This window comes from Corythoichthys intestinalis, chromosome 20, assembly GCF_030265065.1.
Source record: "Corythoichthys intestinalis isolate RoL2023-P3 chromosome 20, ASM3026506v1, whole genome shotgun sequence".
NCBI lineage: Eukaryota > Metazoa > Chordata > Actinopteri > Syngnathiformes > Syngnathidae > Corythoichthys > Corythoichthys intestinalis.
Genome location: NC_080414.1, coordinates 601,599 through 627,319, shown reverse-complemented (window position 1 = coordinate 627,319; position 25,721 = coordinate 601,599). Strand labels below are relative to the sequence as shown.

At 48.3% G+C, this 25,721-nt stretch overlaps 3 protein-coding genes across 7 annotated transcripts; 1 reads left to right on the top strand and 2 right to left on the bottom strand.

Annotated features, from left to right (window-relative positions):
* Positions 1–542: 542 nt before the first annotated feature.
* On the bottom strand, positions 543–8,976 carry ezh2 (enhancer of zeste 2 polycomb repressive complex 2 subunit). Of its 2 annotated transcripts, XM_057823864.1 has the most exons (20): positions 8,807–8,973; positions 8,612–8,731; positions 7,832–7,955; positions 7,627–7,755; positions 7,432–7,551; positions 7,235–7,355; positions 7,014–7,175; positions 6,850–6,955; positions 4,323–4,486; positions 4,155–4,252; positions 3,908–4,097; positions 3,671–3,837; positions 3,482–3,617; positions 2,159–2,284; positions 1,915–2,093; positions 1,748–1,843; positions 1,604–1,685; positions 1,456–1,536; positions 1,314–1,398; positions 543–1,173 (listed from the first exon to the last, which is right to left on the bottom strand). In XM_057823864.1, the coding sequence occupies exons 3-20, from the start codon at positions 7,946–7,948 to the stop codon at positions 1,113–1,115; spliced, it is 2,220 nt and encodes a 739-aa protein (XP_057679847.1). In that variant the 5' UTR covers positions 7,949–7,955; positions 8,612–8,731; positions 8,807–8,973; the 3' UTR covers positions 543–1,112. The 2 variants fall into 2 exon arrangements, with proteins under 2 accessions (XP_057679847.1, XP_057679846.1); XM_057823863.1 differs by having other exon boundaries at positions 3,908–4,252; positions 8,807–8,976.
* A 382-nt stretch (positions 8,977–9,358) lies between these two features.
* Positions 9,359–14,362, bottom strand: eif2s3 (eukaryotic translation initiation factor 2, subunit 3 gamma). Its single transcript, XM_057823869.1, has 12 exons — positions 14,097–14,362; positions 13,865–13,933; positions 12,728–12,791; positions 12,535–12,662; positions 12,352–12,473; positions 12,189–12,283; positions 11,974–12,132; positions 10,439–10,573; positions 10,113–10,352; positions 9,861–10,030; positions 9,620–9,792; positions 9,359–9,549 (listed from the first exon to the last, which is right to left on the bottom strand). The coding sequence occupies exons 2-12, from the start codon at positions 13,931–13,933 to the stop codon at positions 9,486–9,488; spliced, it is 1,419 nt and encodes a 472-aa protein (XP_057679852.1). The 5' UTR covers positions 14,097–14,362; the 3' UTR covers positions 9,359–9,485.
* On the top strand, positions 13,718–25,455 carry klhl15 (kelch-like family member 15). 4 transcript variants are annotated; one of them, XM_057823867.1, is made up of 10 exons: positions 13,718–13,756; positions 14,728–14,879; positions 15,351–15,409; positions 15,483–15,594; positions 20,643–20,781; positions 20,852–21,040; positions 21,103–21,327; positions 22,045–22,206; positions 22,281–22,681; positions 24,583–25,455. In XM_057823867.1, the coding sequence occupies exons 4-10, from the start codon at positions 15,575–15,577 to the stop codon at positions 25,307–25,309; spliced, it is 1,863 nt and encodes a 620-aa protein (XP_057679850.1). In that variant the 5' UTR covers positions 13,718–13,756; positions 14,728–14,879; positions 15,351–15,409; positions 15,483–15,574; the 3' UTR covers positions 25,310–25,455. The 4 variants fall into 4 exon arrangements, with proteins under 4 accessions (XP_057679850.1, XP_057679851.1, XP_057679849.1 ...); XM_057823868.1 differs by lacking the exon at positions 13,718–13,756 and adding an exon at positions 14,355–14,369; XM_057823866.1 differs by lacking the exon at positions 13,718–13,756 and having other exon boundaries at positions 14,582–14,879.
* The last annotated feature ends 266 nt before the right edge of the window (positions 25,456–25,721 follow it).

Below are 25,721 nucleotides of genomic sequence, written 5' to 3'. Positions count from 1 at the left end.
ACACGTCGTTACTTTAGGACACCGGCTTCGTCGGAGGGTACTATGAACGCAGCACGGCGTCACTTTGGGGCTTGAGGTGAGACTAGCTCGGGCATGCGCATTGTTTTGTATTAATTATCTTCGTCAAATAAGTACTTTGAATACAAACTTGAAATGCTCCTTCAAATGGAGGACAAAGCAATTCAGACAGAAACACATTCCAGCTTGCATCGTGGAAGTTGTTTGGATAAGAATTCGAGGGCGTGGCTTCTCGTGTGGCGTCACCAAGTCGTCAGTGAACTCAAATGTCCCACAAGACAGCGTCTTGTGACGGGAGCGTCACAACTTTCTGCTTCTTGGTTTCCTGGAACTGCTTCAACTTCTTTCAAAACGTCCATCCGGCGACACACAGAAGGGAACAATTTGCTGGAGGACATTAGTGTCCACGCGTCAAGAACATTCATTGTCGTCATCGACAATAATCAACAGCCAGTCGGGAGCTCCAGAGCCGTGTGTGGCTCGTCTCCCGGTCCGGATGGAAAATATCAACAATAATAGACTTTCAAAGAGTTTATTGTGCATTTCTACAAACAAAATCCGTGTAAACAAAGTCAGCACCGTATATATTCCCCGCGTATCTGGATACGATTTTTGATTGCAAAAGTATCGATACACAGTTAATGATTTTTTTTTTTCACTACAGAAATGGAGAATATTTTTGCATTTTCCTTGTTAACTCATTGGCTGCCATTGACGGCACTAGACGTTCGATCCATTTGTGCCACTATCCCGCTTCAAATGGATTGGACGTCTATTAGCGATTATATCATTGAAAGAGCCACGTGAATGGACATCCATCACCGTCAATGGCATCGAAAGAGTCAATAGAAAAATAACATTTTTTCTCCCACCAGATGGCGGTCCCTGAAAGTCGGAGCGTTGACGACCATCGAAATGTTCAAACGGCAAAACGGAAGCAAACAAAAAATGTTTTTCACCTTGAAACTAAAAAAAAAAACACGCTCGGAAATCTTCCTGAATTTTTTTTTTTGACATGCTGACTGTCATCCTGAAGGTAGTTGGTTTAAGTGCGACGGACGGTGCGTAAGGCTCGCCGTCCACGACGGACGCTGTCACGCCATCTCCATTTCGCGCTCGATGCCCACGTATTTGAGAGCGTCCGCTTGACTGTACCTGAAAGACCCACAATTAAATATGTTAATTCAGTGTTTATTTTGATATACTGTAATTTATTGTGGTGACAAATACTTCCCCAATACATTTGTGATGGCACATTCAATGTACGAATGTTCATTGGCCAAGGCAAGACTGACCTGTAGTCGAAGAAGAGCTCTTCCCCCGTCTGAATGGCGCGCTTGGCGAAGATGCCGATCCTGTGATCGCCGTTCACCATCATCACTGCGAACACGCATCGCGGTCAGACGAGCCCGGCTCGACGCGAAACCGCCGACTTACCTTTGGCGTAGCAGTTGGGGTTGACCGAGTGGTTGGCGAATCGGATCTTGTTGCCTTTGCGGGTGGCGTCCACCACAAAGTCTGGGAGCGGTAAATGACCGGGTGAGCAAAAAAGTGCTAGCGCTTATTAGCGACGTGACTTTCCTACCGTTGTTGAGGTTGAAGAGGAAGCTGCACATGTATTTGTCGTACACTTTGCCCCGGCGGTCCGCTTCATCCTGGGAGATGATCTGAAAAAGGACTACATTAGTACCGGAGTCACGCTAGTTAGCATTTAGCATCGGGGACTGACCTCGCCGCAGTACTCCGAGATGAACTCGTTCTTCTGGACCGGCTCTTTGATGAAGATGCCCCACCCCGCCACGTCGGACGGCGCCAGAAGAAGGTGCTGAGGACAAAGAGGAGGAGACGCGTGAGCAAAACGACCCAGTGGGAGCGGGACGGACGGTTTCCTTTCACCTTTTTGGCACCCCTCTGTATGGAGCAGTTCTTGCAGGAGACGTTCTTGCTGTCCCAGTGGTCGGCGGCGCCGCAGGTGAGACAAAGGTCCGGGTCGCACTCCCTGACGGCCAGGTAGCACGGGCACTGCTTGGTGTTGCACTGAGCTTTGCAGCGGCAACCGGGGAAACGGTTCTGGCCTGCAGAAAGGCGTTGCGGTGACATTCGGGCCACGCGCTCACGACAACGACGGCGGCGTTCTTACACTCGGAACTGCACTGGCAGAATTTCTCGCAAAAGTTCTGGGCGGTGACGCACGGGCAAGACGAGTCGCAGGGCTGCCTGGGGTGGTCGCACGGCTGGTAGTTGTACACGTGATTGGACGAGCCGTCTGCAGAAGGGCGGGGCTCGTCAGACGGTTGTGTGCGGGTATTGTTGTCGCCATACTAAAATTTTCAACTTGATACCATTTTCGATGCAACATAAACCCTTTTTTTATGGCTTTTGAAGGAGATAGTACCTTTTTCTCGTGGGCAACGTCTGTTTACATTATTCTAACACAATATAATCAGGGAATAATATCGGTTCTCGTATTTATCGTTCGACTGTATTACTCTAACACACCCGATATAAAATAAATAGCAGTTATACCATAGTTTTTAAGGAAAACAAGCAAAATATAGGGTACAAGAGATACATGACGCCTTCTTATCATGGAAGCCCAGCGTGTGCATCATGCAACTGACTGAGCAAGATTGACAAGCACACGTCTGCCCCACAACCTCTCGCAATCAGTTCTCCCGGACAGTCCGAAACAAATGGCGGGACGCCCTGTCCCAACACAAGGAAAAACGGAGAAGTGCCAGATATCCAACTGATAAGACTCCAAGAGCCCCTTTGACACTGAGGTGGCAAAATCCATAACCCTCGTTGCCCGGACAACAGTAACTCCTCAATCCTCCTGTCCAATCCACAAATAGACAATAATCCCAAACAACGCCCAAGCACACCCTTCTTCTGCCCACAGCCCACTCTGCGAGAGACTTAAAAAAGGACGAATGTTTAACTAATCGTTGCCATTTTTCTCAGGAACTTTTTGTTGATGTGTGATAGGGTGACCTTGCCTCCTTTCTGTTTCGCCTTGCTGTTTGATTTCCGTTGACCTGAATAAGTTGTCAACTTCTTTAAGCCTTCTTTAAACCTTTCGAGTCAATACAAAGGGTTAAAACTAAGGTGAACGCGCGGAGTTTGGCCTTCTGGCCGGATCGTCGGAATCTCGCCTTCCCAGGTCGTTAGTGCTGCGCCAGCGCAGGTCTGGCAGTCTGGCTAGAAGGTCAGATTCCTTCAATCTTAAAAACAAACTCTTAAATGGGTTTATCACAAATAGACGATCAATCCATTTCGAGTGGAAAGGATGCCAGCGTTGTGCCGTCAGCCAGAGTTACCCAGCAAAATGCAAAAAATATTTTCCATTACTATCACAAGGAATCCAAAATCAAATTTACTCCATGTGGTAACCAAAATCAAAAAAAGGGAGACTTTTGCAATCAAATGTCATTTCAGTATCTTTTGCCGAGCGACCTCTGACCTTTCTTGAGCTGGATCTTGCGGCAGTGCGTGGCCCAAAGTCGGTGCTTCCTCTTCTTCTTCCTGGGGGGTGTGTCCTCATCTTCGGCGGGAGCGCGGGCGATGATGCTGGACTCTTTGACCCGGAACTCGTAGACCTGAGCAAACGGCCGTCAGCGACGGAAGCCCCGAGGGCCGAGCGTTTCTTTACCTGTCGGCACGTCTTTGTCCCGATGAGCCGAGCGATGGCGCAGTAGTTGTCGTAGTAGGTCCCGATGAGGACGCGAAAGAGCGAGGCGTCGGCGCCGTTCCACTCTGTCGATTGGGCCGAAAGCTGAAGCTTCAGCTTGACGGGCGTCTGACAGCGAGAGTTGCCTTCTGCGACGCACGCGTGGGTAGCCGATGTTAATTTGAATACGACGATGACGTCGTTTTAAGGTCGGGTCACCTGAGCCGCTGTTGTCGTCCTTGTTATCGTCGTCATCGTCGTCCTTGCCGCCCTCGCTGTCCGTGTCTTTGGCGGTGGGCGTGCCGGGTCGGCTGCCGCCGTTGGCCGCGCGTCCGCGCCGGCGGCCCCCCGTCGAGCGCTTGGAGGGCGTTTTGGCACGCTCCGCCGCCCCGTCTCCCGCCACGCCGTCCTGAAAGGAGGCCGACGTGACTCGGGTCCGGGCGGCCGACCGTTCGGACGTCCTCACCCGCGGCAGGTTCATGTAGCAGTCGGCGCCGCAAGGTTTGCCGTCCTCCGGGTTCTCCAGGTTCTTGCGTTTGTACGTGTTGGGCGTGGCGTGGAAGGCTGCGGGAGAGGGGGGGGGCGGAGCGTCAGCGGGCTTTGCCGGCCGCCGGCAAAGAGACGGGCAACTCACGGTGAAGGAAGCAGTCATATTTGAAACAGCGTCTGCAGAAGAGCGTGTGGAAGGAGTGCAGGCTCTGCTCGCGCTGCACCGAGCGAGCGTTGGGACCGTCGATGTTAGGCGTGCATTCCGGAGGAAGGGCGCCGGGAAGCTGCTGCTGGGTCAGCTCCTTGTACCTGACACACGCGAGCAGGCGCTCATCTCATTGGCTGACATGGACGGCGCCGGACATCCAGTTCGGTTTGACCGGGTCAGGGCACTCCCAGTCCGAGGTAAACATTCTCTCTCTTTTTTTTAAACTCTATTATGAAGTATTTTTGCGCCCCCCCCCCCCCCCAATTAAAAACATTCTATTGTATATATTTACTCATTTATTTTTCATTTGAATCTTTCTTTGCAATTTTTAATTTACGAAAAAAAGGGTGGGGGGTGCGGTTAAATAGATATTTGATCCATCTACAGTGGTACGAAAAAGTATCTGAACCTTTTGGAATTTTTCACATTTCTGCATAAAATCATCGAATGTAATCTGATCTTTGTCAAAATCACACAGATGAAGAAACAGTGTGCTTGTACTAAACCACCCAAACGTTTATAGGTTTTCGTATTTTAATGAGGGTAGCATGCAAACAACTACAGAAGAGGAGAAAATAAGTAAGTGAACCCTCTGCCTAAGGAGACACAAAGAGCAATTGAAACCAATTTTTACCAAACAATTTAAGTCAGGTGTGTGCCAGTCACTGATGAGTGATTTAAAGTAGGCATGTGCCGGTATGAGATTTTGACGGTACGATAACCGTTAGCAAAAATACCGCGGTTTCACGGTATCGCAATTACAGTTCCAAAATGTGTTGCGAGGTATGGGTTTACATTTACATTACGTTTACAAGGCTAACATTCATCTTTGTAAGTTTTTAGTTAGTTTGTATTTTGAATTTGAAAGAAAAATGTGTGTTTTGTTTTTGGCGAACTTTTTTATGGTGTTCATGGATATAACTTCCTCACATTCTGTTGTGTTTGTGCTAATGAAGCTACTCACACGCGTAAAATACTATTGCACAACGTTTCAAATGTATTCATTTAGTTACCATTATTTGAGACCTCCTTAAATTCAAGAGAAGTTCTTTTTTTGGTTCGCCCGCTGTCTAGCAAAGTAGCGTCACTGACACACACAACAACCGGAGAGGGAGGAGTGAGCGCTGCCGCTCCAAGACAGTTCTGGCCGCATTTTTCAGACATGTAAAATAGCGAATACCGTACTACGGTATAACGGAAATTTTTAGTGGTTTTGAAACCGTGACGTTTTCATGCCACGGTAAACCTTGTAACCGGTAACCGGCACATGTCTAATTTAAAGCTGCACTGCCCACTATAAAACACACACCTGTTAAGAATTGTCTTGATGACAAGCATTGTATGACGTGATGTGCATCATAGCTCGGTCAAAACAGATGTCTGAAGACTTGCGATCAAGGATTGTTGATTTGTGTAAAGCTGGGAAAGGATATAAAACCATCTCTAAAAGTCTGGATGCTCATCAATCGACAGTCAGAGAAGTGGTCTACAAAGGGAGAGTTTGACACTGTGGCTTCTCTCCCCGAGGAGTGGCCATCCACCAAAGATGACGCCAAGAACTCTGCGGAGAACACTCAAAGAGGTGAAAAAGACCCTTAGACTGTCTGCTAAAGACTTATAGAAATCACAGGCACAGCCCAAAATCTGTGCACACATCAACTATATGTAAAACTATGGCAGAGAATGGTGTTCATGGGAGGAGTCCACGGAGGAAGCCACTGCTGTCTAAAAAAAACATTGTTGCTCGTTTAATGTTCGCAAAAAGGCACTTGGACACGCCGCAGAAGTTTTGGCATAATATTTTGTGGACTGGTGAAACCAACATCCACACCTCATCCCCACAGTGATGGAAGGAGCATCATGATTTGGGGCTGTTTTGATGCCTCGGGGCCTGGACAACTTGCAAATATTAATGGAAGAATGAATTAAAAGGTTTTGCAGGAAAACCTGAGGCCGTCTGACAGACAGTTGAAGCTAAAAAGAGGACTTCAGAATGGTTTCAGAAGAACAAAATACATGTTCTGGAGAGGCCAAGTCCAGACTTGAACCCCATTGAGATGCTGTGGCATGAGTGATGTATGCCAGACATCCCAGGAATCTGACTGAACTACAGCAGTTTTGTAGAGAAGAACGGGCCAAGATTAGTCCTGATCAATGTGCCAGACTGATTTGCAGCTACAGGAAGCGTCTGGTTGAAGTTATTACTCTTAAGGGGGGGCGCACAAAATATTAAATGTGATGGTTCACTTATTTTTTCTCCTTCTGTCATTGTTTGCACACTATCCTCATTAAAATATGAAAACCTATAGATGTTTGGCTGTTTTTAGTTAAACCAGACACTTTTTTTCATCTGTGTGATTTTGACACATTTGATGGTGATTTTATGCAGAAATGTGAGAAATTCCAAAAGCTTCAGATACTTTTTCATACCACTGTATCTTTTGTATTTGTCAAATGTCCATACTTCTCCTTGAGCTCCTCCGTGGTGCCTTTGTCAGGGAACATGGCAGAGATGGCTTCAAAGATCTTGTCCGAGGGGAACTTCTTGTTGCGTTCGTCCTCAGCTCGACCTGGAGCGCACGGATCTTTAGAGTCCCCTCTGTGGAAAACGCGCCGACGGAGCCCTACCCTTGTTGGCCTTGTCGCGTGCCTCGTCCTGCCCGTCGCACGCGCCGTCCATCTTCTCGGTCTTGAAGTCCTGCTCTTCCTCCTCGTCTTCCTCGTTGTCGCTGTACTGCGCCAGAGAACCCACCAGCTCCACGAAGATCTCGTCGTTGATGAAGCCACATTCTGCCCAGGACGCCGAGCCGGTGACTTTCCGTCCTCGCTCGCTCGCTCGGCCCACCCACCTCTGTCTCCGTGGACTTTTCCGTCATAGTTCTTGATCAGCTCCTCGATGAACGTGCCGTCCTGGTCCAGGATTTCGTCGCCCATGTAAGGAATGTTATAGAGCACCGTCTCGTCCTCCACCTGTCAAACATTGAGCGTGACAATCAATCCATTTTCCTTCCTTCCATCCGCGTTTAAAGAGACATGAGTTTCTGACCATGAAGTTCTGCTGCAGTGGTGACCACGAGTACATGACAGGTATGGAGGCCACGGCATTGAGGGTCTTCAGGGGGATGACCTGCCGGGGGAACTCGGAGAAACCGCTGTCCACCGTGCACTGCGGAGAAACCGGGAGGTGGAGGTCAAGAACGAAAACCGAGAAGGCGCACCTCCTACCCAGCGACAAACCGACCTCTCGCGTGCCTCTGAGCGAGCCCACCGACGTCATGATGTGAGCGGGCTGGATGCGCCGCGTCTTCCACTCATGGTTCAAAATGTCGGTACGCTCAAGGATCTTCTGACGGTTGCTGTTGAACATGCTCTGAAGTGAAGCGCGAGAGAACGATGAGGAACGGGCGACACGCGTGGCCAGGACCGGACCAGAAGGCTGCGCGAACCTTGACCTCGTCGGCTCGCCGGAAGCGCTTGAGCTGGCGCAGACGCATGTACTCTGACTTGACTCTCCTCTTCCAGCGAGCGGGACCTTTCTCCGAACGTTTGCCGGTCAGCACCATGATCACGCTAAAAACAGACGGTGGCAAATATAGGCGTCAATGACCAGTACATTCTCATGTGGAAGTCCACCAGAGGTAAAAAAAACAAAAAACAAATCACTCGTGCCAACACCAAAGGATTTTATCAATGACAAACTCCACAGGAACTACAGGAGAAACCTTCAATGTATGGACAGATCTCCCCTACTGAGGACTCAAATATACTTACATTTACATGGCAGAAAAACCACATGAAACAAAAAAAACAGCATGGAACTAATAAACTAAATTATATTGGAATACATTTTTAATTATTCCATCTAATGTACGAGTCCTTTGTCCAATTCAGATTTTATCTTATGACATTTGACCGGAGTTGAAGTAGTGACTTTGCGAGGGAATCACCTCCGAAAAGTGGTTTCCAATACACGCTACACAACAAGTCAACTATTGCTTAGATCACGACTACAATGTCTCTTTACCAACAAAGACAACAGATTGTACGCAATTATACTGAGCCGAGTTGAGACTTTGGAGAAGAACAGTAACTCCCAACACCTGACAGGCAGGCACGACGCCCGGCCTAGTTGTTTCAAAGTTCCCCGACCTCACTAAACGCGTCCATTTAGTCTATGAGACAAGCGAAAAAAGGAAAGGTGCGGGCGGAAGATCAGTCGGCCTTGCCTGAGTGGCTAGACTCCGTCGTCATTCAAGCTCGAGCTGGCAAACTCGCCCAACTCGCTCCTTTGTGCGCCGAGGAGCTCTCGTCTCTCCGTCCTCCACAGTTAGCTTGCAGTTCAGCTCCTAGCAGAGGAGGAAAGAACAGTTCGCGTTGGCGTCACGCGGACTTGGTGCCACACAGGCCGGCCGTTTTCGTACTTTTAAAGACGGTTGTCGCCCAAAAATAAACCGGACCCGCGGCTCTGCCGCGACACAACCGTGGAATTGTATTCTCGGTCTTCCGTAGCCGGCATTGACGTCGAGCTAGCTTCGCTTTCGGCGGCAGCGGTGGATTCAAGAGGCGCCAAACGTTCAGACCAATCACATGCATCGACATTAGGCGAGCCGAGTCTCCCGCAACTCGATAGGCCGTCAATGTCAAGTGGTCAGCCAATCGGAGCTCACGAGCGGCCTAGGGCCCTCAGCGGGGGACATGTGGACAGGTTTCCTTTGTTCGCTCATGACAAAAAATAACATCGTTTCGATGGTAAACTTCAAATAACACAAAGTTTATTTGTCTTCAGGTCGTTGACTTCGACACCATCACTTGTCACATACAATGCTTATATACCTTTTATGTTGTAGTTTAACAATTTTTCTGTTTTAACTCATTGGCTGCCATTGACAACACTAGCCATCAACGTAGCAGCGAGCAAAAACAGACTTCCGCACCATTTTGAGCTCTTGACTAAGATTGAAAAGAAAAAGAAGTAGAGTTCCAAATGTTGTTTATTGAATTGCGAGTGTGAAGACAGCTGTGCCGAAGTACGGTCTGCGGCGATCCGGAACGCGTCGCCATCAGTCCGAGAACGAGGCTCCAACGAGCGTCGTCGGGTTCTTAATCGTCGTCTACCGTGGGCGTGATGGTCACGCCCCTCCTGATCTGCCCCCAGCCGATCAGCCTGCCGGGAGGAAAAGGGCCGGAGCCTGTCAGACCACTTCGGGCGACCGAAAAAAACAGTGCCTGCTCACCGCCAGTGTTTCTCCACGCGGCGGCTTAGCGCGATCTTCTCGCCGACTTCGGTGCAGACGGGGTTGGTGAGAACGATTTTGGCCAAATCGGCTTTAACGGCGCTGACGCGGCCACCCGTGGAAAGCGAGCCGATGTTCACCATCAGCACTTCGTTCTTAGAGAGCTTCTGAACCTGAAAAGACGAAAAAACGAGTCAAGATTTTTCCTTTTCTGGGGGGGGGGGACTAATCGAGAGCCAACCTTGGCTGCCTTCTTGTCTCCCTCGGTGCGTACGCCCAACAGCCTCCGCAGCAGGAAGTAGGAAATCTCCAGCTCGGTGAAGATCTCTGGGAGCTCCCCGACGGCGCCCAGCACTTGGCCCACCATGCGGTCTGCCCGGCACAACGTCGGGTCGATCTTGGTGCCCACGCCTGGAGGAGCGCGGGGAACGGCGTCAGGAAAAAAAATGCGGCGAAAAAAAAAAAAAAACTGAAAAAATACAAAACGACGTACCGATGAGGCCCCCCGGCGCAGCGTACTGAAGGTCGTTGTGCTCGGCGAAGAGCGAGACGATTTTGGAGAAGATGGGCTTGCACATGAGCTTGCCCTCGTGGTCCTTGGAGACGATGCCTGGCCGCACCTCGATTTCCTGGCCGACCTTGAGGACGCCTTTGAGGATGCTCCCTCCCGCAACGCCGCCTTTCAGGTCGTCCACTTCGCAGCCGGGCTTGTTGACGTCGAACGAGCGGATGACTAAAGTACGGGCCGCCTGAGTTAACCTTGGGCTTTGCTTTCATTTTTAGCTTTGGCTGTATTAACGTAACGCCAAAAGTAGTTACCGATGAGGCGGGGCTCCGAGGAGAAGTCTCGCACGGGGACGGGGATCTTCTTGACGATGTACTCGCACACCACCTCGATGTTGTACTTGAGCTGAGCGGAGATGGGGATGATGGGCGCGCCCTCTGCCACCGTGCCTGAACAAGGCAATAAATGGTTAATTGCCGGTTAGATTACACAATATTTACTGTATTTTTTTCCTAACTAAAAATAAGATGTTTAACATTTTATAAAACAAATTTGAAACAAACTCCCGATATATATTTTGAAATTAAAACTGACAAATTAGGTAAAAATACATACATTTTATTAGTTTTGCGTTTTATTTAAATAATTTAAACGTAAATATAATTTTTGAGGGTTTTATCTTAAAAAGAAAAAGATCATTTAACATTTTTACTCGTTTTTAATTAAAATAAAAATGTTAGAAATATATAAAAAAATTGGAGAGAGTTTAGTGTTAACTGTTTAGCTGTGAAGGAGATGGTACCTTTTGTCATAGGCACAGTCTAACGGTTGGCATTATTCTAACACACTTAATATAATCAATCAGGGGATAGTATCGTTTATCGCATTTACTGTTTGACTGTTTGTATTACTCCAACACACCCAATATAAAATAAATAGCATTTATATCATAGTTTAAGGAAAACAAGCAAAATATATTTGACAAAGGGCATAAGAGATACATGACGCCTTCTGACCACGGAAGCCCAACATATGCGTCATGAGTAAGATTGACACTGACAAGCCCACATCTGCACCACCAACTCTCGCAATCAGTTCTCCCAAGCAGTCCAGAAAAAATGGCGGGACGCTCTGTCCCAACACAAGGAACACCGGAGAACACCAGATATCCAACTGATAGGACTCCAAGAGCACCTTTGACGCTGAGGTGACAAAATCCACAACCCTTATTGGCCTGACAACAGTAACTCCCGAATCCTCCTGTCCAATAATCCCAAACACACCCTTCTTCCTGCCCACAGCCCGCCATGCGAGAGCCTTCAAAAGACTAAGCTTAACTAAGCTTTGTCATTTTTTCTATGGGAACCTTTTGTTGACGCGTGATAGCGTGACCTTGCCGTCCCGCCTGTTTCTGTTTCGCCTTGCCGTTTTGATCGCTGTCGACCTGAATAAAAGGTCAACTTGTTTTCAGTGAGCTTTCTTTAAACCTTTCAAAATGGAGTCAGTACAAAGGGTTACGACTAAGGTGAATGCGTGGAGTTTGGCCTTCTGGCAGGGTCGTTGGGTTCTCGCTGGCCCGGGTCGTTTGAGCTGCGCCAGCGCGGGGCCGGCAGCTCGGCTGGCGCGATGCCGGCAATCTTGCTAGGTCAGATTCCTTCAGCTGCCATTGACAGCAAAGGACGTCCAAATGGATCGGATGTCTGACACAATCAATGGTAGCCAATGAGTTAAAAAGAACGGGGTGGGAAAAAACAAATTCTGAGGTCAACGCGTCTCGAAACAAGGGACTAATTGGACAGTGAATGATTTGAGCCTGAAGGCACAACAAAAGATTTGATTTGGCTCTCACCTTGCACGAAGGTGAGTATCTGTTCGTACTGCTCTTTGGCCTGGCTCTCCTTGACCAGGTCGATCTTATTCTGCAGGATGAGGATGTGCTTGAGCTTCATGATCTCGATGGCGGCCAGGTGCTCCGACGTCTGCGGCTGAGGACACGACTCGTTTCCCGCTGGGGGGAGACCGAGGTTACTCGCCGACGTCGCCGGAGATTAGCGGTACGCTCACCGATGAGGAGGAGGGCGGCGTCCATGACGGCGGCTCCGTTCAACATGGTCGCCATCAGAATGTCGTGACCGGGACAGTCCACGAAAGACACGTGTCTACAGGAGATCGGGTTTGTCAGCAGCGAGCGAAGAAAGGAAGGTCGGCGGGTTCGCTCGGCGCCGACCTGACGAGTTTGAAGTCGCCTTTGGTGCCGGGAATGTCTGTGGGGAACTCGTCGGGGGTGCTGCTTCCGCACGAGCGGTAGCACTCGGGGCGGGGGCAGCTGGGGTCGTCCAGCATGTAGATCTGACAGCGTGAAGGTTAGCGCGTGGAGCGGACGGGAGGAGTGCCAGCGAGTCCGACTTACTTTAGCGTTGGCGTACCCCAGCTTGATGGTGATGTTCCTCTCCAACTCGTTTTTGAAGCGAACGGTGTGAACGCCCGAGATAGCTTTGACCACTGTGGACTTTCCGTGCGCCACGTGGCCAATGGTGCCTGCGTTTCAAAAGCGCGAAATGTCATCGGCGGGGCGAGGCGCTGGTCGGACGGTGCGGACGTACCGATGTTGATGGTGGCCTGTCGGCTGATGATCTCAGGGGAAAGGGTCGTCAGTTTGGAGACGTCCTGCAAACGGTCACAAAAGGTTCTGTCTGAATTAGTGCTGCAACGATTAATCGATTAACTCGAGTATTCGATTAGAAAAAAAAGATTCGAATTAAATTTTGCTGCTCCGAGTATTCGCTTAATTATTGTGGCGTTGTCATGGTTTATTTTGAAAGTGTTTTCAAGCAGTTTTATTGATTTGAGTGGATACACTGCCTTCTAGTCTGCCTCATTTCACATGGCTGAATTCAGCTGCTCCATGTTAAGACCAACATAAGATAAGTTTTTGTTTGCACTAATGTTTTTTTAATGTATTCGTAATTTAGTTTATGGATATATTTAGCCGTTTTTTTGTTGGAATATTTGTCTGAACCATTTGTTAAGAGCATTGTAAAAAAAAAAAAAAATTATAGCATTTAAGCTAGCGGACTTTTGCTATTTAAGTTAACCAATTGAGTTTTTTGGTGTACATAGATCCTTATTGAATTTTTTTATACCGTTTGAGGCTCAGCTCAGGTATTTTAATTTTTCATGTTACTTATCCGATTACTCGATTATTCGACAAACTAGTTCATCGATTAATCGACTACTAAAATAATCGATTGCTGCAGCCCTAGTCTGAATAGCATCTGGTAATAAAATAAAAAGCTGATTTTTCAATTAAGATTAAAGTGGTGGAGGAAGGTTGTTGGTGAGTTTTAGTGTAGTAAAGTGGTTTTGAAGCAACTCTGGTTTATCCAGCACAGTCAATGACAATCGATATTTTCCAACATATTTGTATTATGGAAGTCAGTTGATGTCCACATGCATAAGGATTGGACGTGTCAACAGAATGTGGTGTTTAATCTATGAATGTTCCGTTTAATTATGTGAGCAAGTATTAATAATTTCTGGTTGGAAAGCAGCGAGCGGCTAGCATTAGCTAGCCGCGGCTAACAGTTTGCTGGGCGTCCAGCGTGTACCGGCTGGCAGCAGTGGCTTAGCAGGTGACACAAAAAAAAAAGACTTTTTGGGCAGATGAACATCAGCGAGTTGCCACAAAAGTCCCGGACAAGTATACGCGAAGGTGTCAGCTGCGTGTTAGGAACACTTACCAATGTACTAAGGTCTTGTTTGGCCAAATGAGGCTGGCCCAGCGTTGTACCCGACTCGTCGCCCGCCATCTTGAATGAAAAAGGAAGCAAATTGGTAGCCGAGGAGTTTGCCTGAATTCAATCATTCAAATTCAAATGTCTCCGCTCCTACGACGTCTTTTCCTTTTAAAAGTAGCCGGTGTTTTATTCGAAAAACTTGCACTGAAACGGCGACGAAAAAGACTGAACTTACATTGACTTTTCCCGAACAATAACGCCGCGCCGGGGTCCTTTCACTGAGGCTGATGCAACTCGCAAGTACTATCTAAAAACTTCAAGTAAATAAAATGGTAACACCCCTGACGTTAAACTAAAGCTGTTCACATTTGTTTAGTAAAATAGCTCCCCTGAAAAATCAAACAATGTCGACTAACGCTTTCCTCTCTCTGAGGTGTAGCGAACACCGGTTGTATTCTTTTTGCGTGTCGGCCCGGTCCGTCGTGAGTTAATGACGTCAGACTCAGAGGTGAATGTTTTGTAGTCCTGTTGTCTTTTACTGTCCCGAATACGTAACCTGAAAATAAATGATTTTCCACATTCTTTATGATTGTAACCTAGCAGGAACGAGACCATTTCAACTTTATATGAATTTGTGCAATTAAATTCAACGACAAAACAGCTCCACATATTAGGATAAAGCGAAATTCAAAGAACAAATTCGTTTTGGATTCTTTTTTTAATATCACATAGCGAGCATAATGATCAATTTGGAATTCCGAACAATGTGTGTGTTGGACTCCCACGCTCACAGGAAACAGGAAGTGACGCACAAGCAGAAGATGGCATCCACAAAGCCCGCTGATCGCTTTGCTTTGCTTTGCTAGCCGTCCGCTGTTGAGTCGAACCGGGACTCTGGCGCTCTGGGTTCCGACCTCCGGGCTCTGGCCTGACAGCATGGCGGCGTCCTTCCGGAACTGACGAGCCGCATCCCTCATGTCCTCTACAAAGACGCCTCGTGTGGATGCTCAGCGCCGAGGTGAGATAGCCGCTAAGCTAAAGTTGTCAACCTCCGGCCCGCCCCCTCGGAATCGGCCCATTCGAAACCCCGATACCGGCGAACAATATTTTGGGAAACTTTCTGGACGTTAACTTCCGCCTTAGCGTTGCTGGAGCTTTACTTTGAAATGATACAATGATTGTCTCGCGTCGTCTTTAATCGGGACCCGTAACTGAAGCCCCCACATTCGCGCTAGGCCTGCAACTAACCATGATTAATCGGTCGATATTTTTAAAGTGAAGTCTCATTTTGAAACTAGGAGATACACTCAACGCTTTGCTCGTTTCATGTAGATTTTTCATCACCTCTTGTTAATTTGGAGGCTAGTAGTTATGGGTCACTTTAGCTGCCATTGGCGGAGCGACAAGTCCAATCCATTTTGACATTCGCCCTTACCAGTCAAATTGGATTGGACTTGTTCATTCACACATTGTCTTTGTTCCCTAATAGGCCGGAAACGCAAACACGGGAAATGCGAGCGTCAGCTCAGAGCTCGCGCATCGGAAGCCGTGAGTGGGGAAACGCCGTAGCCGACATCTTTGTTTGTCCTCTCCTAAAAATGGTTTCTGTTCTGCTGTCCAGGCGACTAAGGCAGATCGTGAGGATCTTTGTTAACATCTCTCGGGCAAGGTGGAGCGCTGTCCTCTGATTGGCTGGGACAACCCCCCTATGACATGCCCGTGGCCAATCCGAGGTTTGTGTGTGTCATCGATGAGCCATAGACTTCATAATATGACATGACACGGGGTGCAGGGCCAATCCGTAGAAAAAATTTAAAATTCAGATATTTTCAAAACCAAAGCTGCTACCGACCTTAATCCAAAACAGGCACCTCCCTTAGGCATATGTGAGTCTCCGTGAGCAGCGGTATCAAAAAATTCAAAGTTGTTCCCTTATAAAATGCCGATTAATTATTTTTTATGTAAGTATAATGAAGCTTAAAATGGCTGTATAATTCTCAGATTTTACACTAGATGCACAAAAATCCCCCAAATGCAGAGATAATCACCTATATTTTCGGGATCAATAGCAATTTTTAACATATCATATAAGTTTTTGCCCAAAATACCACCTTATTTTTTCTTTTATTTACTGCATGTTTTGAACAGCTAATAAATCACTCAATTTTCACATCACAAGCTTAATACTTGAGGAAAACATGCAGAATCAATTATAAATAATTTATAAATAGATTATTAATAAATTTTATATACAATCACAACTTATTACAGAATCGAATAGCCCTTTATTGTCATTATACAGTTGTACACTAAAAATGTGGAGCATCGCCCTTTACAGTGCAGTATAAGATAAGTTCAAATATCGAAAGTGACTTGCAAGTATAAAGTATGAAATCTAAACAAACATAAATATAAAATGTGTATGAAATAGTCCTATAATTCAGGCAGTGCAAATAATCAATGTGGTATCACCAGGATATGAGTCCCATCTTTCAACAACCCATCCATCCATCCATCCATCCATTATCTTCCGCTTATTCCGGGGTCGGTTCGCGGGGGCAGCAGCTTCAGCAGGGAAGCCCAGACCTCCCTCTCCCCAGCCACTTCAGCCAGCTCCTCCGGCGGGATTCCAAGGCGTTCCCAGGCCAGCCGAGCGACATAGTCTCTCCAGCGTGTCCTGGGTCGACCCCGGGGCCTCCCGCCGGTGGGACATGCCCGGAACACCTCTCCAGGGAGGCGTCCGGGAGGCATCCGAACCAGATGCCCGAGCCACCTCAACTGGCTCCTCTCAAGGCGGAGGAGTAGCGGCTCGACACCAAGCCCCTCCCGGATGACCGAGCTTCTCACCCGATCTCTAAGGGAGAGCCCGGACACCCTGCGGAGGAAACTCATTTCGGCCGCTTGTATCCGTGATCTTGTTCTTTCGGTCACGACCCACAGCTCGTGACCATAGGTGAGGGTAGGAACGTAGATCGACCGGTAAATCGAGAGCGTCGCCTTTTGGCTCAGCTCCTTCTTCACCACAACGGACCGGCGCAGAGTCCGCATCACTGCAGACGCTGCACCGATCTGCCTATCAATCTCCCGCTCCCTCCTACCCTCACTCGTGAACAAGACCCCAAGATACTTGAACTCCTCCACTTGGGGCAAGATCTCATCCCCGACCCGGAGAGGGCATGCCACCCTTTTCCGGCTGAGGACCATGGTCTCGGATTTGGAGTTGCTGATCTTCATCCCAACCGCTTCACACTCAGCTGCAAACCACCCCAGTGAGAGTTGGAGGTCACAGCTTGATGAAGCCAACAGCACCACATCGTCTGCAAAAAGCAGAGATGCAATGCTGAGGCCACCAAACCGGACACCCTCAACGCTTCGGCTGCGCCTAGAAATTCTGTCCATAAAAATTATGAACAGAATCGGTGACAAAGGGCAGCCTTGGCGGAGTCCAATCCTCACTGGGAACGAATTCGACTTACTGCCGGCAACGCGGACCAGACTCTGACACCGGTCGTACAGGGACCGAACAGCCCTTACCAAGGGGCTCGGTACCCCGTACTCCCGGAGCACCCTCCACAGGACTCCCCTAGGCACACGGTCGAACGCCTTCTCCAAATCCACAAAACACATGTAGACTGGTTGGGCGAACTCCCATGCACCCTCGAGGACCCTGCCAAGGGTGTAGAGCTGGTCCGCTGTTCCACGGCCGGGACGAAAACCACACTGCTCCTCCTGAATCCGAGATTCGACTTCCCGACGGACCCTCCTCTCCAGCACCCCTGAATAGACTTTACCGGGGAGGCTGAGGAGTGTGATCCCTCTATAATTGGAACACACCCTCCGGTCCCCGGTCTGCCAATCCAGAGGCACTGTCCCCGATGTCCACGCGATGTTGTAGAGGCGTGTCAGCCATGACAGCCCTACAACATCCAGAGCCTTTAGGAACTCCGGGCGGATCTGTCATTGCCCACATGAGCGTTGAAGTCCCCCAGCAGAACGAGGGAGTCCCCAGAGGGGGCACTCTCCAGCACACCCTCCAAGGACTCCAAAAAGGGTGGGTACTCTGAACTGTTGTTTGGTGCATAAGCACAAACAACAGTCAGGACCCGTCCCCCCACCCGAAGGCGGAGGGAGGCTTCCCTCTCGTCTACTGGGGTAAACCCCAGCGTACAGGCACCAAGCCTGGGGGCAATAAGTATGCCCACACCTGCTCGGCGCCTCTCACCGTGGGCAACTCCAGAGTGGAAGAGGGTCCAACCCCTCTCGAGAGGACTGGTATCAGAACCCAAACTGTGTGTGGAGGAGAGTCCAACTATATCTAGTTGGAACTTCTCTGCCTCACACACCAGCTCGGGCTCCTTCCCCGCCAGAGAGGTGACATTCCATGTCCCAAGAGTTAGCTTCTGTTCCAAGAGTTAGCTTTCAACAACCGTGTAGCCTTTTTCTATGCCGTGTGTTTTCTGGTCATCTTCCTCAACTTGTACAAGTCCCTGTTCCTCGCCGTCTCCTTTCTGCCCTCCTGGACTCTGCTCCTCTTCCTGTCCTGCCGCTCGGCCACTCCCAGGCCTAGTTCTTCCTCGCTTCTGAAGTCACATCCTTGGAGAAGTTCGCACCAAAACAGTTGGCGAGTGACTGCCAGGAACTCCGGCAGGTGCTCTTGTGCTTGCTGCAGCGACATTCCGAAGGACGCTATGTGGGCCACGGGGAGAGATGGCCGCTTGAGGACTGCCCGACCTGTCTCCAGCTCTCCCTTGTCCTCTGGAACATCTCTAGGCCATGTCCCTGTGTTCCTGTTCGCCCATGGTCATGGCGAGGAGCCTCAGACCGGCGATTGTGTTGGGGTTGACGATGAGCTCGACGCTCTCTTTCTCGGTCGAAGAGCACGCCAGTACCTTCTGGGTCAACTTGAAGCTGGCCTCTCAGGCTCCTAAAAAACATGTTTGTTTTTGAAAGATATTTGTTTTGATTCATCTTTTTTGGTAAAGTGAATAATGCTGGCCACTTACTTCAGCCCCAGGACACCTGGGTAACACCAAACATACTTCTATTCACACATATTCTATGTGCAACACTGAATTATGTGCAATATTAATCTTCAATATTCAATGCCTTCACTGTCAACTGCTGCTACTTCACTTCAATTATTTGCACTGCCTGAACATAGGACTGCCTCATACATATTTTATATTTATTTAGGTTTTATACTTTATTCTTGCAAGCCACTCTGGAGATTTTTTTTATTGTCGTGCACTGTAAAGGGAGATGCTCCACAATTTCATTGTACGACCCTATAATGACAATAAAGGGCTATTGTATTCTATTCTATTCTATTGCTGTCGGCGTAGGGGTTGGTGTAGGACCAGGTGCCCTCAGGGAGCTCGAGGCTGGCGTAGTAGCCAGCATTGTTGGCGTGGCTGTCAAAGCTGACCGAGTGGAAACACAAACAAAGAGCTTTTTCCGCTGAAAATTCTTGTGAATAAATACTTAAATCCCTGAATTAAAAAAACAACAACAGGCCGTTTTTTTTACATAAATATGTCAAATGTGCTGCTAGTTTAGTCACTGTGGTCACCCCTTAGTACAACCAAGACCTTTTTGCATTGGAAAGTCTTGTGAATAAGTGCTTAAATCCCTGAATTCATTATAGATATGAACGTAAAACAGTCTTGATTCTTGGTTAAAAGCAAAAAAAAAAAAAAACGTGCAGTTAGCAGTTTTTTTTCATAAGAATGGCGAAGAATAATGCCAACGCTGTAGCCCCTATTTTCTCCCATGGATTTTTTTTTCACAACGTTTCAAAATGCATGCATGGTACGAAAAAAATAATAATTACCTTGAATCCTCCAACAAATCTCTCCTGAGACAATCCTTACTGTTTGTATGTGGTACAGCTTTCGTACTTTTTCAAAAATCCAAGCTTAGGCTCGCAGCGTGTTCTGTCTTCGACTGACTATTACTAAATAAAGCAGGCTTTGGTACAGCCCCCTACGGGAAGACGTGACACAAAGAATGACAAAGTGTCAGGTCAATAGATTTTTGAAGTCTACGGATGAGCAGAAATGCTTCTTTTAGTGCTTCTAAGACCTCGAGTTGATTGTACTAAACGTTGTATAACAGGGGTCCCCAAACTATGGCCCGTGGGCCGGATGCGGCCCGCCTCCACATTTGGTCCGGCCCCCTGAACAATACCAGAGAGCATTTTGAGTTTTTTTTTTTTTTTTTTTTTTCAATAGTGTTATTTATTTCCTGGCTTTTTTTTTCTGTGAAGAACCCAGAGAGGGTTATTTGGTTATTATCTATTTAATTAATAGTGTTATTATTATTATAATCATTATATTATATATATATATTTTTCATTTTATTTACTTTTGTTCCGCAAAGAATCCAGAAAGGGTTATTTGATTGTGGCTTTCTGAAAAACAAGAAATTTTTACGTTTAGGCACTGCTGCAATCGTCACACTTTTTCTGTTACAAACTGACCCCGGCCCCTCATCAGAGAAGTGAAAAGTTATGTGGCCCTCACAGGAAAAAGTTTGGGGACCCCTGTTGTATAAGGATATGAGATTTGATAGCAAAAGTATCCGTACTCAGTTATTTGTTTTTGCACGATCACAGAAGTTTGTCATGGTGGAAATTTGACTTTGTACGACTCTTGATTGTCATGGAGGATATTTTTGCATTGGTGAACACACTGGCTGCCAGTGACGGCAGTACACGTCCAACTCATTCATCAGAAATTCCCAGTCAAAATGCCAAATGGCTGGCTTGCTTCCCGCTGTTCAGGTGCGTTATGTCGGGGGCGGACGCGGAGGTGTATTTCTCCCAGGCGCACGACGGGAGCGTGTCGTCGGGCTTCCGGGCGCTCTACGAGGAGCGTCTGCTGCTGGACGTCACGCTGACGGTCGAGGAGCACCACTTCCAGGTCGGGAGCGCGGACCCCGCCGAATGGCGCCCGCCCACCCGTACGTGATGGCGGGCCGTGCCTTTTTCAGGCTCACAAGGCGCTGCTGGCCACCCAGAGCGACTACTTCCGGGTCATGTTCACGGCGGACATGCGCGAGCGGGACCAGGACAAGATCCACCTGAAGGGGCTGACGGCGTCGGGGTTCGGCCACATCCTCCGCTTCATGTACTACGGCTCGCTGGAGCTCAGCATGATCACCGTGCAGGAGATCCTCCAGGTGAGCGCGCGTCCGTCCGACCCTGACGAAAACGCGCCGACCGTTCGGTGTCGTGGGCGCAGGCGGCCATGTACGTGCAGCTGACGGAGGCGGTGGAGTTCTGCTGCTCCTTCCTGCTGGCCAAGATCTGTCTGGAGAACTGCGCCGAGGTCATGCGGCTCCTGGAGGACTTCAGCGTGGGCGCCGAGGGCGTCCAGGAGCGCCTGGACGACTTCCTCTTGGACAACTTTGTCCCGCTCATGAGTCGAGCAGACTTCCTGTCCTACCTCAGCTTGGAGCGACTGCAGGTGGGCCGCGCTGTCCTTCCGCGTCCGTGGCAAGTTACTGCTCATGTTTTCTTACCACTAGGTGGAGCAACTACATTTATGAAAACAGTACTACGTATTCTAAATGTACCTACTATTAGTACCTAATGCTAATATGACGATATAAATCGCCAAAATGATATGAAACTGTCTATCGATTTATCCAACTTTCGATTGTCGTTGCCATCAATAGACGCAATGCACATTTTGGCCAGAGGATGGCGCCTAATTAGCACTGACGTGCTACAGTGATAGGATTCCATATGCCTTAGTACTATTGCCAAATATTCTCCACTCAATTGTTAGCCAATTGGCTCCCCCTGCCGACCGTTAATGAGTAATGCATGCAAAACAATTGAAAATGGCACACAGACAACACAATTTGTTCCAATATCAATATGATTTATTACGAATGTTAGTAACTTAATAAACACCAACCAAGTCGATCATTAGTTAGATATTTTTACATTTGAGCAAATATATGGAGGCAACTGTGCTGCTTCTGGATAGTTTTAGGGTGCAGCACTACTTTAACATTCGTTTCATGTCAATTCACTAAAGCTAACATAATTGTTAGAAGATGATGATCGTGGCAACACGATATCGATACAGTATTGAAGCGCTACTTTAGTAGTGCCACGAACGAAGCGCAAGATGTTGCCGATTGTCTCGAGCGCTAACTGTCGAGTTGTGACGCAGGCGTACCTGAACAGCGACGCCCTCAGTCGCTACCCGGAAATCGAGCTGTACGAAGCGGCGCAGTCGTGGCTGCGGCACGACCGTCGGCGCTGGAGACACGCCGACGCCGTGGTCCGGTCGGTCCGCTTCTGCCTCATGACGCCCGCCGACATTTTCGAGAAGGTGAGGGGACCGCCTCGTCGTCCGTCGGGCGGAGTTAGACTTTTTTTTTGTTTTGTTTTGTTTGTGGTCGGCAGGTGAAGACGTCGGAGTTCTACCGCTATTCCAGGCAGTTGCGTCAAGAAGTGGAGCGGGCCGCGGGCTACTTCCACGACGTCCACCGGCAGCCGCTGGCCGGCACGCGGGCCAACCGCATCCGCTCGCGGCGCCCGCAGACAGCCGTCTTCCGCGGCATGATCGGCCACAGCATGGTCAACAGCAAGATCCTGCTGCTGCGGCGGCCCGAGGCCTGGTGGGAGCTGGAGGGCCCCCAGGTGCCGCTGCGACCCGATTGCTTGGCCGTGGTGGACGACTTCGCCTTTCTGCTCGGGGGGGAGGAGCTGGGGCCCGACGGCGAGTTCCACGCCTCCTCCAAGGTCTATCGCTACGACCCCCGACAGAACTCCTGGCTGCGCATGGCCGACATGTCCGTGCCCAGGTCAGATCATTCTTTCACTTTCGGGGCCGACGTTAACGCTTTATCTGCCGCAGTATTGTTTTCGTCAACTACGACTGCAACGAAAATATTTCGTTATATATTACAGAATATATTTCAAATATAAAACGAGACGATAACAAGCTAAAAACGTTTATTGGGAGACTAAAACATAACGACATGAATGCCAGTTTCCGTCTGACGAGACGAGAACAAAACGAAAATGTGTCATAAGTTTTGTCACATGTTCACAATGTGGGTCTGGTTGTGTCACTCTTTACGTGCCCCCCCCCCAGTTCACCCGCTAGTGTCCTCTCAAGTCTTCCCATTGCCTGTTTTGAGATATGCACGCTAAGATTAGTCTTCTTTTCTTGGCAAGATGAGAGAATATGCAATGTCGCGTTAGCCTTAAAGGTCTGTGCTGAGTGATCATCATACACTAAATGTAACTCGTAGAGTCGTAGCATTAGCATAGCATTCGCGTTAGCATCAGGCTATTGCTAACGGCGAGCATCCTCTTAAACTCTCGGACAACTTTGTTTTACATACAGTTCGTGGCGTCCTGGTGGGTATCTTTTTTTTTTTTTTTTTCTTTCATTTTTTATCAAACGTCGACTAAAACTAGACAAAATTAGTCTTGGATTTTCATCAACAAAAAATGGACGAAGACAAACACATTTTGAGATGACTAAAATATGACTAAGACTAATAAGTATTGACGTCCAAAAGCGTAAGACTGAGACGAAAATGAAAAGGGCTGCCAAAAACAACACTGATCTGCCGTTGACGGCGCCAGACGCCCAATTCCTTTTGGCTGGGAGGGGCAAATGTTCATTAATATATCAATATAGATTTTTAAAATGAAGACATCTGTTGATAAATTGTTAGTGTAACAGAATTCAAATGAATAAAAAATGAACAAACTCTGCTTATGCTGCCGATAAGGCTGAGGCCCCAATTATTTTTCAAAAATGTATATTCTTATTAGTGCAGCGACGATTAATCGATTAACTTCAGTAATTCGATTAGAAAAAAGATTCGAATTAAATTTTGCTGCTTGGAGTGTTCGTTTAAAGTGTCATGGTCATGGTTTGTTTTGAAAGGCGAGGCAAGGCAAATTTATTTATATAGCACAATTCAACACAAGGCAATTCAAAGTGCTTTACATCACATAAAAATCACATTTAAATCAATACAACGTAAAAACCAAGACAGTGTTTGAAAGTGTTTGCATTTAGTTTCATTGATATGGATGGATACAATGCCCTCTAGTGGCAGCAGTGAATATGACAACTCATTTCATAAGCCTGAATCCAGCTGCTCCCTGTTAAGACATACATAAGCTTAGTCTTTGTTTGAGCTAATGTTTTTTTAATGCATTCGGAATTTAGTTTATGGGTATATTTAGCCGTTTTTTGTGGGAATGTTTTTGAATGGTTTGTTTAGGGCTTTGTATAAATAAAAAAAAGCAGAACATTTAAGCTAGTGGACTTTTGCTATGTAAGTTAGCCAATTGTTGTTTTGTTGTACTTCGATCCTCATTGATTTTTTTATACCGTTTGAGGCTTAGCTGAGGTATTTTAATTTTTTCATGTTCCTTATCTGATTACTCGATTATTCGAACTAAGTAGTTCATCGATTAATCAACTACTAAATTAATCAATAGCTGCAGCCCTAATCCTTATCATTGTTTTTATCGTCAAAAATTAACATTTTAAAGCTGTTTTATTTTTAGTGTTTAAATGAATCCCCTATAAAGGATTAAACATTATACTTGAGTCTTTTGTTGTTTTATACCACCTGACCTGTACTTGTTGAATGCAGATTTGATTCAGTCAATGGTTTTCGTACCACTAGAGGGAGCCCATACTTTGAACCTTTGCTAAAAACTTGTGGACTTTCAGGTCGGAGTTTGCCGTGGGCGTGATCGGCAAGTTCATCTACGCGGTGGCGGGTCGCACTCGAGACGAAACCTTCTACTCCACCGAGCGCTACGACATCACCCAGGACCGCTGGGAGTCGGCGGACCCGTACCCGGTCAACAAGTACGGACACGAGGGCACGGTCCTGGGGGGCAGGCTCTACATCACCGGCGGCATCACGTCCTCGTCCACCTCCAAGCAGGTGTGCGTCTTGGACCCGGGGCGGGAGGCGGCCGGCGGCTCGGACTCGCTACGGACGCGCCGCGGCGCTCCCGACGCCTCCCGCCCCGGCTGCTGGGAGAACAAATCCAAAATGAACTACGCCCGCTGCTTCCACAAGATGATCTCTCACAACGGGAAGCTGTACGTCTTCGGCGGCGTGTGCGTGGTCCTGCGCGCGTCCTTCGAGTCGCAGGGCTGCCCGTCCACCGAGGTGTACGACCCGGACGCCGACGAGTGGACCATCCTGGCCTCCATGCCCGTGGGGCGCAGCGGGCACGGCGTGGCGGCGCTGGAGCGCCGCATCGTGGTGCTGGGCGGCCTGTGCTACAACGGCCACTACAGCGATTCCATCCTGACCTTCGACCCCGAAGACAACAAGTGGAAGGAGGACGAGTACCCCCGGATGCCTTGCAAACTGGACGGGCTGCAGGTGTGCACGCTGCGCTTCCCGGAGTACGTGCTGGAGCACGTCAGGCGCTGCAGCTGAGGGCCCTTTTTTGGCCGCTCCCGAGCGCTTTTGCTCTTTGCTTTTATAGAGAAGGTTGCATCACTTCCTCTTTCCTCTTTTTTTTTTTTTTGTCTGACGTGCCGGAAGCTGCAATCGGAGTCCCTCACAGAAAGAATCGCCTACAGCAAGAATAAAAATTGCCAGTCCTCCCGCTTCAAACTGATCGGACGTCGACCAGTGACCGGTGCGTGTCGGCGTAACATCAGAACCGTGGGGACGGTCCGCATTTGTGTTGGCCTCTCATTCCGTCTGTCCGGTCGGCAATCGGCGTTTGGGTTTCTGCGTAAAGGGCTCAGCACATACCCATCAAGTCTTTTACTGTTATTTATTTCACCAGCTATGCAGTATTGTGTTGCGTTTTTATTTATTACCCAGACCTGATGTCATTTTT